The sequence below is a fragment of the Bombus affinis genome, chromosome 3 (assembly GCF_024516045.1).
Source record: "Bombus affinis isolate iyBomAffi1 chromosome 3, iyBomAffi1.2, whole genome shotgun sequence".
NCBI classification, from domain to species: domain Eukaryota; kingdom Metazoa; phylum Arthropoda; class Insecta; order Hymenoptera; family Apidae; genus Bombus; species Bombus affinis.
The window spans coordinates 5,771,040-5,785,188 of record NC_066346.1 but is presented as its reverse complement, the minus strand read 5'-3'; the positions used below and the strand labels follow the sequence as shown (position 1 = coordinate 5,785,188).

Sequence of the window (14,149 nt, the reverse complement as noted above, 5' to 3'; positions counted from 1 at the left end):
AAGATTCAGTACGACCAGGATATTCGAAGAAGCAGGGTAAAATACATAACGCGATAGTTAAATGTATATAATAATCGATATAATACAAATATTTGAAAATCCCCAGAAATTGTAAAAGTTTTCTTGGAAATTAATAACAAGCATATAGAATATAAATACACTTACAACTAGTCGGTGATCAGAAATATCTGCTGCTGTATTAGAAAACAAATGGTATAAGAATATTTTGCACGATTGAAAATATAATTGGAAAATTAAAAATTACGAAAATAGTAGAATAAAGGAAAATAAGAAAAGAGCTGTGACGTTTAAAATTTCTTGTGAAATATCGCTTAGTAGTGCTTCTAAGTGATATTACTTCTTGCAAACAGTTTTTCAATAAATAATATCAAATTATTCGAACCTAAACGATTCAATGTTACAGGATTCTGGTTCGTTTATACGCGGGAGTAACTTTCGTCCGTGACCGCAAACCTTTTTCCTTAGTCTTGGTCCATCATGCTTAACTCGATGAGCTGGCTGCGACAAAATAGCGATTACTACAGCTTTAGATGGAAGCTACGGGCTTGTCTTCTCGTAGCTCTTAGAGATTTGCATTTGATTAGCATAATGTAGCTACATCCGGAACTCGGAGCAAAGATCGACGCTATCTTGCGTGCAGTCGCCCGTTTGTCCCTCGAGAATCAAGGTGTAATATTAGTTTATATTGTACGCTGCTCCTTCTACCTTCTCTTATGAGATAACGCATTAATCGTTAATCTGCGAATTTTATGTATAAATTCAGTAACTACGCTGCAAATTGAATAGCGTAAAGTGTAAACGATTTGAACCTTACACGATGAAGAACACGATATAGAAACTTTGTCGTGATATAACTCGATGTTTATGAGTTTGTACAATTTTTTAGAAAGATTTTGAACTTTTCACTTTTTGTCTACTTTCATACGCTTCTCTTGTTTCTTTATTTTTTTAGAAATTTCTTCGTTTGAAATTGCAAAAAGGAAACTAAATGTTAAATGTTCGGGATATGGTTTCATACGGTTTCCTTGCTTTTTCTTTAATTAATTAATTTTTTTAGAAATCGTCCGAATTGCATAAAGGAAACTAAACGTTCGGGATACGGTTTCAAGAATATTTTACAAACAAGTATTTTATATATAAACGTTTGTTCTAAAACAGTTACGAGGCATGAAATAATAATTGTTGTAATGAAAAGAATTCTCATAAAATTCAGTTTACTGATACTCGAATTGATACTAAATGATTAAACACACGAATGCTATTCTTTGAATCGTTCATGTTACAAACTGGTACATATCAGTTTCGATAAAATTTTTAATCTCCTCTCGATGCAACTTGTTGCAGGAGGCCCTCGAAGTTCTACGAACGACACCCAATACCGTCGAGTTGGTGGTGTGTCGACTTCCGGGTGATACGTGTGTCACACCACCGGGTGCACCTCCGCCACCCCCGGCAAGGCGCGAGCCACCACCACCATTGCGAATACTCAACCCTCTGCCACCTCTTCAAATCGAACCCTGCGGCGTAAGTAACTCTTATCAAGAATCCTTCCTTGTTGCGATCCGCTAGATAGCCGAATTTCCTGCATCACTGAATCACTGAATTCCTCGATTTTCCACCGCTTTGACCGCTAATCGAAAGATCGAAAGTGAAATACGATATCAATGTCGAGATGCTACCGTTATTGGCATTAACGAGGATGATGATGATCATTTTTAAATTCACTTCAACTAGCAAAATAATTTCTTTCTTTTCTTTTTTTTTTTTTTTTTTTACTAGCAAATTAAAATTTTCAAGTTGCTCGAACTTATCTTATTATGGTAGTTTCGATTCGTTGAAATTAAAAACAATAGGTTAATCATAAACTATGTACATGCTTCTTTATGACCATTGCTTACACAATATCGGCTATGACTGGTAAATTGAAAATACATTTTTAATTCGTTGGCTCTATCGAACAATATGTTCAATGAATATACTGTCTGTTACTGTTACATGTAGGAAGTCCCAAGAGGAATACGAAATTTGATCGAAGTTCGTTTACAATTTAGATTTCGGTATTTCCTCTAGTATACACGGTTTCGAATGCATCTATAACAAACCCATCGTATTTGTACATTGAACATATTAATGGATACGAAACGTATAAAAATCAGACTGTAAAGCAATTTATTCATAGCTTTTTTATTGCCTTCTGGATTTGATAAAAAAGAAACTTCAAAACATTTTTATTACATCGAAGTTTATTTCAAATAAGTAAAAGTTAATTTGAATATTTATCAAAAATGTTTATATAGACCTAGAGAAAATTAATTAATTGTATACATATACATATGTCTGATATGTACATGTACCATTAATTTGCAAATCACTTTATATATTATGACATTTATTTGATTTAGAAATTCTGTAATTTCTATTTTGCTGAATTTTGCATGTCGATACACATGTTACACGTCGATGCCTTTATATTCAAATGAAGCTTTCTTTTTATCAAATTCGTCGTCAAAGCATCAAATTTTTCTAGTCGTATGAACGTACTATCAAAAGATTTAACGCATTTAAATCCATAAATTCTATGAACCTCTCAGTTCCATGCGACGTACGACAAATAACGGCCCTCTGAAAACGTTCAAACATCCTCTAGCTTTCACACCAACGATACCCACGTTCCCAAATTTCCATACTCACGACTTTCATTTACGCGAAAGGAAGCGGTAACCCTGGATAATGCGTCATGGAGATTAAGTGGTCTAAACTCTCTTTCGCAATCTCTCTGGCAGGAATTCGACATAGAAATGACAAAGGTCGGTGGAAGTCTGGGTTTCACTCTGAGGAAGGCAGACAGCAGCGCTCTGGGTCATTACGTGAGGGCATTAGTGCGGGAGCCGGCGTTAAGCGACGGCAGAATTCGACCTGGAGACAAAATAGTCGCCGTGGACGGTGCACCGTTGTCTCCCATGAGCCACGAAGAGGCCGTACAATTGCTGCGACAATGTGGCCCGACCGTGAGACTTCGATTGTACAGAGATCTCGCGCAAACTCCTGTCTCCGCGCTTTCTCCGACCGAACCTGATCATCCACTCCGTCCACCGCGAACCAGTTTGAGGTAAACTTCTCTGCCGTAATTAGGCAAACCTCCATTCTTCTTTCTAGATTCAATGGAAAAATAAATTCCCGCTAATTCGTCCCTCGATACCCTCGCTCTTTCTCTCGCCTTCTAATTGAAAGTTTTAAATCGCGCCAACTATTACCGCTAATTTAACGCGATGATTTAATGTCTCTTTTGTTTTACTGCGTGATATATAAGTGGCTCAGTTGCTATGTTGGGCAAGTACGTTAATTAAATTGCAGAGAAAAGTGAGAATTCTAAGAACTTTTTTGGAAATTTGCCCTGGGAATTTCAGATTATTTATCAGGCTATTCTTTCCTGATAAATCTATTTGTAAACACATATTCCTTCCGAGATATTGAATATTATTTTTTTCTATTTTCCTGTTTTTGTATCTGTCATCGGTGTGTTCGGCAAAAATTCTTTGAGCCTTCTACGTAAATCACTACGTTATAATTTATTATATATCACAAATACAATTATAAATGCGTATGTGTATGATATTTGTCACATAGTTTATAAATTATTCCAATATATATCTAGTTTGTCGGATACTTTCGTTTCTTTCGTTAAAGTTTCTTACAATTGAAAGTACTCAAATGCTGTAATTCCAAAATCTCTCCACTGGATTGTAGTAGTAAAGTGAAAATTCACACACTCCTGTCAGATACGAGTAGTCTATAGTTAAAAGTTAACGAGCTAGATTCAAAAGCTGTTCATAATTTGGCAACATTCTCATGTTATCATAATCAATAACGTGTCTGTGTTGGCAAGTACGACACAAAAGAGTATATTTTACATATTAAACGAAATAGAAATTAATAGAAATTGATCAGTGAATTAGTAAAACCTTTTTACTTACTTTATCTCTTAGTCTTATTAATTCAATTGATTAAATTAATTAAAAGATACGTAAATATATATTTACATTGTATGAATATAAAAATTATTATATTACTTACTTCGGAAGATTGAAGTTTAAAACAGGAAATGTAAGAAAAACTGAAAGGCAACGTGTTTTCATAAGATTAATATTTTACTGAATGATGTACGATGTACGACGTTCCTTTCAATGACTGTTCGTCATATATCTCGTAATTTCACCAGCTCTTTTTCAAAAGAATTCCCGTCTTTTATGTCTGTGAATTTCACTGAATAATTTCTCCAGGTTTCCATTAAACTCAATTCCTAAAACGTTTTGTTAAAAATCAGAATAAATAATAATCGAACTACACATGCTACACTTGAGATTACGTTCAGCTAAAGATTATAAGCATGAATCGTTATCTTCCCAATCTCATCAAATATTCATCAGAACTCGGTATCAGCAGACATAAATGTCCGAACTTCCCTATCATATTTTTTGTAATATTATACGTATATGTGTTAAAGAAACCGTTAAGAAGATTATTTCCTTAAAAATAAATGATTGTCTAACCATATTACTCTGATAGCGTTTCAAACTTTCTCTACACGTTAACGTTACTTTGTGGTCTGATTATATTTTGTAACTTGCAGACAGGAAGCCGTAGACATGCTGTGTGATCTAGCAGTTCGGAAGTTATCACCAGGTACATCAAGTGGGTCGAGCTGCAAGCAATCATCTGCAGCATCTTGCAACTCTCCAAGAAGACTTCGTCGTCTTGCCACGCGTACGCCTACTGCCGATAATGATCAAGGTATATCGTTTTCTCGCATAACTGCATTTATTTGATCGAACCGCGTCTATTGGAACGAAATTAATGTCCGATTAACGTCTTAAAAACGATCGTTAAAGGAAATCGCTCAATTGATCGTGAGATTTCGTCTTGATACATTTCTGTATTTTGAAAATCACTAAAGTCAAACAAATGCAACTTTTATTATCGTTATGTTCGATGTTAGATGAAATACAGGGAAGTTATTTTTTTTTTCAGAGGTCATAAATAACATTACGATGGTGTTACAATGATCATAATATTAGAACAAAATTTGCATGGTGTAAAATTTCAGCCATGATAGTCTTTAGGAGTTAAATAAACTAACAATTGAATACACTGATCCGAGCATGAATTTCTATGTTCTAAATGAACGACAAATCATAGGCAGTGGACAAAATTACAGAATTCCAATTATGCTACTTAAAAGTCTTAAAAGAGTTATTATATTAGTTTCAAAATGAAAAATAAGAAATTATGTACATGAAAAGGAGACGTTAGAAAGTGGTATTTATATGACAAAAAAGCTATACACTACAAATCTATTATTATTTTATTAAAACGTGTGTGCGATTTAAAATTCATGATCTACATCAAATACCAAAGTTTTGTTCAAAATAACAGATATCCTGAGTTTTTTTGTACCGAAATGTATAAACTGTGTTCGAATAAATGAAGTTCTACCGTAAATGGAAAGAGAAGGCGAGTTCAATAATTCCATTGTTTACTAATTCCATTTTTGGGAAGCTAGAAAAATTGTTTTGATCTATGTATATCGTATTTTGTTAAGTTTAAGTAACACCAAAGATTGGATATCACCTACGCGAAATATCTATGAACGTCGAAAACAAGCGTTACCTGTGCTTGGATCAAAGCTTCGAGTTTTAGGTTCTTTTCAGTTTAAGTGATTTAATATATCTGTACGAACTTTTGATATGGCATAAAGCGTAGATAAGCTGTTCGCGATAGATTATCAGGTAAGAGATGTTCACAGATTAACTAGACTCAAGTTCACATAGATACAAGTTAAATTGACGCTGAGAAGATCTCCATCTTCGTATTCGGTAAAGAAAGAAAATATAGAAACAAATTGTTAGATATAAGCAAACAAAGTACTATTAAAGCAAGATTTGAATTCGTATGAAAAAAGAAGAAAATTTTTTTTTATTTATATGTGTATATTAGATACTCAAAGATGATAACACAGATGGATTTCATTTATTGAAATACGATTAAATTAGGAGGAAAATAAATGTATACATATAAACGTGTAAAATAAATAACTTTGTTATTTGTAAATAACTATTTAATACATTTTCTATATTCGAAATGATCGAAAAAGGAACAATTTATATCGTTCCAAAATTCAAATATTTTTCTAATTTGGAATAATTAATTCTTCAGCATCGAATGCTTCTAACGCGTTATTGAAGATTTTGACACGGTGTACCAGAAACGTCATTTAACATCGATGGATTAAAGTAACCCGTTACATAGATGCAATCGATATTTCTCTGATTGAAACTGGAATCCATCTGAAACATCTCGATCATTCGCCAAACCTTCCTTCGCTAAAAATCATATCAAAGTTCGTACCGTATCGAATAAAAAGAAGAAAGTCAATACGCCCTATGTGCGGAATAGGAAAGAACGCACAGAGCGAAAGTGCTCATCAACATAAAAAAAGGAAAAAAGCTCGATCCATCGGGCAGCTCCATCCAATAACTGAAAAAGCATGGTCTAAGGGAGATGATATCCATCCTTGCAGAAACTCTGGAGAAGCATCCGAGCGTGTACACGACATCGACGGCCAGCCAGGCAGAGACATCCGATTCCGACCAGTGCTCGATCAGGACGCAGATAACGAATTCCCAGCCAAACACACCTGGAACTGACATAATCGATCCGCCACCGTTGTACGACGTTTGCGATTCCAGCGATTCCTCCAAGACACCGGCGCGTCCGAGTTTCCTCGATCTGTCCGCACCTCAAGGGAAACCACATTTTCAGTTTTGCAACTTGGACTCGGATCTCGATTATCCTGGCGGCGTGGACGCGATCATCGTGGAGGATGAACTTGGGAACAAGGCAACCGAGACCGATTACGAGCGTCTCGAACCGAACGTATTGTCCAGCAACGAACACGACAGCGATTTGCCCTCGGAGCCAGCTTCGATGCCACCGTTGCTCTCCTCGACGAGCAGTTCGAGCGCCGCAGCGTTCAGCTACAAAAACCCGGCTTATCAGAGCGCCAATCCTGCCTGCGGCGCCGGCATTGACACCGTGGCGAAAAACAAGGCTACACACTCCAGTGATCAGGATATACCAGGTTCCTATTTTGCGATATTTCATTTTCTCATAAGACGGGAATTTTTATAAACGAGGTGACTGGAATTGGTGTGCGAATGTTAAGAATTTAGTTCTGATTGCTCGGTAGATTTGCCTTTTTGGTAGGTTTGCGATAGGTTCGCGCTTGGATAAAATGTTTAACTTTTTATTAGGAATTAGGAAATTAACACGAAGTAGAACTACGTAGCAGTGAACATAACAGAATGGCAACACATTTGTTATTTTTGCGATTACTAAAAGTGTGTAGGGAAAATATTGATGTTCAGTTTTATTGAGACAAAAATTAATTACATATATGTGCTTATTTATTTTCGCCATATCGCCTTAATTCTAATTATCTATGTACGTATATCGTATTTAGGTGCAATAAAGGTCGTTAGTTCTAATGTTAATGAAATTCTTTATAATTGCGTGATAGGTGAGTCCATATTTCACGTAATTCGATCGATATTTTCATAAGAATCAATGAAATTCTTTATACGTGTCTAAAGGAAGACGTAATTTGTAAATGTGACATGTCCAGTCAATAACGAAAAGTAATGATATTAAGAAAGTGAGTCTATCAGTGCATTTCAATATGAAGAAAAAGTATGGAACAATTACCACTGACAGACATTATTAAACAGTAAATTCACATAGCAGTTCCAGTCATCTCGATTTTAATAGCGTAGCTTGACCGAGCAAAGTGAAGTAAATTTCAAGGCAAATTTTTAAGAATAATGTTTCCAGCATTATCCTTAGTAAAGCGTGTAAATTTATGAAAAATTTACAAGCGCAAAAATGTGCATATTGCGCATAATATGAAATATCCAATAATACTTAGCAGATGAAACGAATATCTATTCATATCTGATTTTCTCAATTATGAGTATAAAGACTTAGTATGTACCAATTAATGTGAAGAACGAAAGTAAAAAAAAGAGTCTTATAATTAGTCAAGAATACTATACACCATAAAATAACGAGGATCAACGAATTAACCTCCTTTCTATTTATCTATTTGAATATGCGCTTGAAACTCCACTTTTGTTCATGCAAAGGCTAGCTTTGATAGTATTTTCTACTTGCTAAATTCGCTTGTTCATTGATACAATGGGAGGATAGAATCGGTGTGGCTTTGTTGATTAAAGGGGATTTATTGAACGTTCCTGTTAAAAGGATTAGGAGAACAATTGATTCGATAGCAATACCGAGTCCTTCATATCGATTCAAAGGATACTGGATCGATTTTATTTAAAAATAGTTGAAGTTCAAATTAAATTGATGAAACTAAATTGATAAAAGATAAATTCTTTCATTAGATATATCTTGTTTACCGCTTCCAGTTCCTTTCTTTCTTCGAGATAAAATGGTGGAAATAAAGTATTGGAACGATTCTTGAAACACACTTCGATATTATCAAAGAAAAGATTTTTTTCACGATAAACGCTTAGAGTAACAAATCAACCTTTCAACACAGATTAAGAGAATTCTCGGCGATTACTTGTAAAGCGAACGAACTTACCAATTTCAGTGATGCTGAAACATGTTGCCAAGATCAACGTTCTGAACAACTTTTCACTATACACGTTATATCGTCGCTTTATAGTTTCCGAGACACAAGCGAAAGATTCTGTTTCGACGACGATATGACGGTTGTAATAATCAAATAGTCGCTTCAATATCACGGCCACGATGTTTCCAATTTCAAATGACGATAATACACGTAATACAGAGCTTAATGTGAATTGAATCTGTCTTATTATTTCATATGTGAGCTTATTACAGAGTAGAGTTGTCGAGCGTCTCTCGACGTGATCGACCGAATGATTCTCTGATCCAAATCGAAGCCATTGATTGTTCTTTCTTACGTGGGTTGAAAATGATCATCGAAAATGAACTAGGTCGACTTGTATGAAAGTACGAACGCCACGAGATGACTTCTTCTGTGCCAGAATGAAGCGTGATCGTAACGTACATCAAACCGAAGCTTTTTACGACTATCTCGGAAAAAAATATCTAAAGCCGAGTATGAGAATGAGAATGTTGATTTTTATCAACGTATTTCAAGGCCATTGAAATCGACGAGATCGTCCGCTTTGTAAATAATTATCGAGCTCTCCGCCTGAGTAATTTAAATTCCCATCTAAATATCTGAATGCTCGTCAGTCGGTAATTTTATTTCGATATATGTATCTAATTATTCATTTCGGTGTAATTTATTTCACTGTAATTACACGATATCAAATAATTAACAATAACGATAAATTTAATATGAAAATCATCGAACGAACTATTTCAACAGAACGTCCAATTAAAAAATACAAATCACATTACAACAGAAACGGAAAGTATCAACTTTTTAACGGATTACAAGAAGTTGCGGCAACGAGTTTATTATCTTATCTTCCAGTATAGTACGAACGTGCAATATCTTGTTACAACTATATCGTGTTACCTTGATTTCGTATACAACATTCACAATCAGTTCAGTCACTTGCACGCGATCGGTTCACTCAATAATTGTTCAATACCTCTATTCCAAATCGTGATCAGTTAAATCATTCGTTGTCTGACATTTTCCTTTTTATTTATATATACAAATAATCAATATATAGGTTGATTATTGTGCGAGAAATTTGCTACGTGAAAGTGCGACATGAAAGATCACACACACGAATAATTTAATTTTCAACGAAGGGATATAGGTCAGTCTACTGTGTCAATAGTAATTATATTACATTTCATTTACATTGAAATTTAACTAAATTCATTAAGTGATTTATATATATATATGTAGTATCGTGGGCAAAAGGCTTAAGATATCGGCCAAACCATAAACAACATCGCGAGAGCCGCGGCATCGTCGGGTACATCAACGTGTCGTCGGTCCTTTCGAGCGAATAGTTTTGTGAAAAAGGCCTGCGTGACCCTGGCCACGGGCGTTTTCGGAACACGCGCGCGATAGGGCGGGAAAAGACAAAGGGATGCTAAAGACAGTGTGACTTGAGAAGCGAGAGCGAGCGAGTGCAGAAGCCGGAGAGTGTGAATCAGGAAGTCGAGAGCCGAGTATTATAATAAGATGTGCGACAATATTGTAATCGTTTCGTTGTTTTGAATATTGTTTATTAAATCAAAATATCATTACTTGTCCTTTCCTCTAAAGACCCATTTAGATACTGCATATATATAAACGCAATTTTCGTGAAAGAGTCTTTACATATTTCATCTTACTTTTTACTATCAACAAGGTGTTTCCTCTGCAAGAAACAAAAATGTGCAGATTTTCCTGAATAATTGTACGACGCTCGGTTTAATCAACAAGCTATTTTAGTATCGGCACGTGAGCGTTTTGTACGATTCTTCTCGATAATTGTAACAGCACTTTTAATTTCCCATGTGCATTGTGTTCCCGATAACCGAGTGTGTCATAAACGCGGTTGCTTCCGAAGGGTAATTTAGTTAATTGTAACGTGCCGACCGATCGAAGTTCGCCTGAAAGAATTTTCGCAACCCCTACCTAATCACGCACGGAAATGCAGTGAGTGCCACTCGCGTCCATTTTCTCGCATTTGGGGAAAACCAGTCAGGGTGCGTATTTTCGAAGCTTCCGTTTTCGGTTTTGCTGGGCGTCCGGTCGAGCCGAGCCACAGTCACGAAATTTCGAATTAATGAACATCATTCTTACGAGTCGTGGGAGAAGTTTAGAATCATTTCGATCGAGTTTTCGACTCGTCAACTTCGACTCTGCAAACATTCGTGAAACAAAGTATCGTTTAATCAGTCGAACGATCAGTTGACGATCTTGGCCGAGCTTTATATTTTCGAATCGAGTTCAATTCTTTAGAGTCAAGTATCGTTGTGACCATTCGTAACGATCCTTCGTGATTCTTCTCCTCAGCGACCGGAGACGATTCGAAATCCTCTTATCGTTCGGAGAAGAACAGCCCTTGGTGTCGTTGACAGTTCATCGTTCATTCAACTGCCACTCTCTCTCGCGAATCCAAGATTAATTGGGCGTGCAACAAGTACAGCGCAGTGTAATCGACATGGAACACGAGCACGTAAATCTTTTTCGATCCTTCGAGTCGAATGCTCGTCTAAGAAGAGGCAGAATGCCTGGCACATCACAAACAACCGGACACAATCGAGGAAAACATAAGGAGGAACAAGGCGACCATCTTTCTTCGTTTCGTTCGTAATTTCCGCGCGTATTTTTCGGTTCGGAAACGTCTCTGTGCTTGTATAACACTGTCGTCGTCGACCAACGCGTTCACGAACTTAAAAGCAAGCGGCGCGTATGCAAACATTTGTCGACGTGTCTGTCGGAAATCGACCGAAAATCAACTAGATTACGTTGGATAACGCGTTCTTGAACACGATCCACTCGCACCGAGAGTCTCGAACAACATTCAGAAGTTGAACTACTTCGTCTGTCTTTATCTGGTGAGGCGAAATCGACAGTCGAGTCCTTCAGTATCAATAAGGACGATTTTAGAGCAGCCTGAGAGCGGTTGCTTAAAAAATACAATAACAGCACGCGCTTGTTCTTCGCCACGTCGCGTTATTAACCGACACTCCACATAAGACCGACGGCTCATCGAAGTCGATCCGCGACCACGTCCGGATTTATTGGGACGAACCAAGGATAACACACGAGGAACGACCTGTTGCCAACATCACGATGAACCACAAGACGAAGCAGAAAACGCGAAAAGTCTGGAAACAAATGATGGCTGATTACGATAAAGCTGAACGAGGTATTCAGAAACACGTGTCATACTGTCACAAACAACAATTCGATTCGAAAGTCGCGAACCGATCATCCGAAAACAGTTCGCGCCGCGATCGCGCACATTCAGGTGCGGGGGCAAATATCTCGAAGAATCGCGCGTCAACGAGCAACGACGCAAGAGGACAAACGTCGTGGATTCCAACGTTCGCGCTGAGAAGCGAAAAATACACGCGGACGTCGTCGTTGCCGCGGCGGACTTCCATGATGCGCGTTTACGTGACAATTCCGAACGTTACATCGTCGCATTATCGTTCAACGAGAAGAGGAACCAGCTGGCAGAATCGCGAACACGTGCCCCGCACCGATTATTCCTCTTGCTCGAACGAAATCTCGATGGCGATCCGAAATTGAACGCAGCTATGTGCTGTGCTATGTTTATCGTCAGGCCTGGTCTGTATTGCTTTGTTTGTACATGTGTCACTTTCGGCCAGTGCACCTGCTTATCTTTACGATTGTGTCGAATCTGTACGAAAGAAGCAATCAGTCCCGCATTCCCTACGCTAGTCAGCTTTCCAGCAACGCACAGTAGCAGCGATCGACGCGCGAGCTTTCTATCTGCCGCATCACGTGCTTTGCAAACCTTCGAGTTCGATAACGAAGATTCGAGTAGTTTTCTATGGCTCGGCAAAATCGAATAGCTGTCTATCGTTGAGTAACATATTATTGAGTGGCCCGGCGCCACGAGAATACTTCGTGTTACCTTCGTTTTGCTCTTTCAATTCATCATATGCGCGTTAACGAAAGAGAGAAGATGTGTCGCCAATTCCTCGTTCGTTCGTATCGCCGCGCTCAAAAGAATCGTCGTGGGATATGTCGTAACGCTTTTTCGGACAACTGGACGATTTTCGTCAAATAGTGAATTGTCGAAACTTCATCGGAGATTCCGCAAGGGAGATAAGATTCAGAGATTCTTCATCGTCGATGAAATGTCGTGCCGCTTCGTAGCAACCTTCAGCGTCTCACTTCGGTAGCACATAGAAAATCGTCGTCAGGTTGTTCGTCGAACACCACTGGAAGCGCGTCGTGGATATTCGTTCACAGGAATCGTTCGCGTAAGAAAAATTCAGCACGTTCGCGATCGAAATCGAGTCGATACTAAACTCGCGTCCATTATCTCCTCTCTCCTCCGATTTTAACGATCCTGTCGCACTGACCCTGGGTCACCTTTCGATCGGTAATTCGCTTACGAGATTAGCGCAGATCGATTCCCGTGCTTTACCTGCCAATCATCGCAAATCGCATTGACAACACATCCAGAAGGTAAAGCAGTTCTGCCCGATACATGTAATATACAAGAAGCACATACATCATCTGGACGTACGACAGAAGTGAACCAAAGAGAAACATAGTACTGGCGTGAGAATAGCATCGTCGTACTGAAGAAAGAACCTTACACCACTGTGCTGGCAATTGGGAAACGTGGAGCAAACGGTATCACCCACGCCGTCGCGGTTCGCGTCAACGTCTACAAGAGAAACTTGAAACAGATAGCGCTTCTTCCCATGCAAGATAAAGCATACGTCTAATCCCACACTTCACACAGGATCTATCGGTATCAGTTAAGTAACCCTCCAAATGAAGTACATTCGATTTTTCCTTGTTCCGTTGTCCGCCCTATACAACATCATCAAACGAATGGACCACCGAAGCGTAGCAGACATCAGGAGGACATTGTTCGATGGACATTGGAGCCACCATAGATAACGTCATGGATCATCGTATCAGCTCCCAGAAGACTTCATTATCAGCGCATCAGCCGTTATCGTTTACATCGACAAGTCGCCAAACGCGGAGAGTACGTTCCAATCGAAGGATCGAGAACAAAAGCGTGAGAGTTTTCCAGCGTAGCTTTTATGACACTCGCTTTCGCAGACAGGAAGCTATTTTAGAGTCGGGACGTTAGCACTTCGGGATATTACACAACTATTCGTTTCGGCAATTGCAACAGTATTTACTTTTAATGTTCCATGCCCATCGTGTTTTCTATAGTCGAGTGATTATTTCCAAAGGGCAATTTAGCTAATTATAAGGGTCCGGCCGGTCGGAGCTCACCCGGAAGAATTTCCGTGACCTTTACCTAATTAAATTCGAAGCCTCGCGTTCGTCCACGTATCGCTCACCCTCTTCCGGCCCAGGGTCACGCACGGGAGTGCAGTGAGCAATTCCCAGCGAACGAGCACGCTGCTTGATCTTTTT

General features: G+C 38.3%; 1 protein-coding gene across 2 annotated transcripts in view; it reads left to right on the top strand.

Annotated features, from left to right (window-relative positions):
* LOC126913984 (uncharacterized) overlaps positions 1-14,149 on the top strand; it is a 226,545-nt gene that overhangs the window by 206,450 nt on the left and 5,946 nt on the right. For both annotated transcript variants that reach the window (XM_050717331.1, XM_050717330.1), the window contains 4 exons: positions 1,366-1,545; positions 2,805-3,130; positions 4,652-4,812; positions 6,599-7,159. In XM_050717331.1, the coding sequence (XP_050573288.1) occupies positions 1,366-1,545; positions 2,805-3,130; positions 4,652-4,812; positions 6,599-7,159 (1,228 nt within the window). The remainder of the gene's footprint in view (positions 1-1,365; positions 1,546-2,804; positions 3,131-4,651; positions 4,813-6,598; positions 7,160-14,149) is intronic.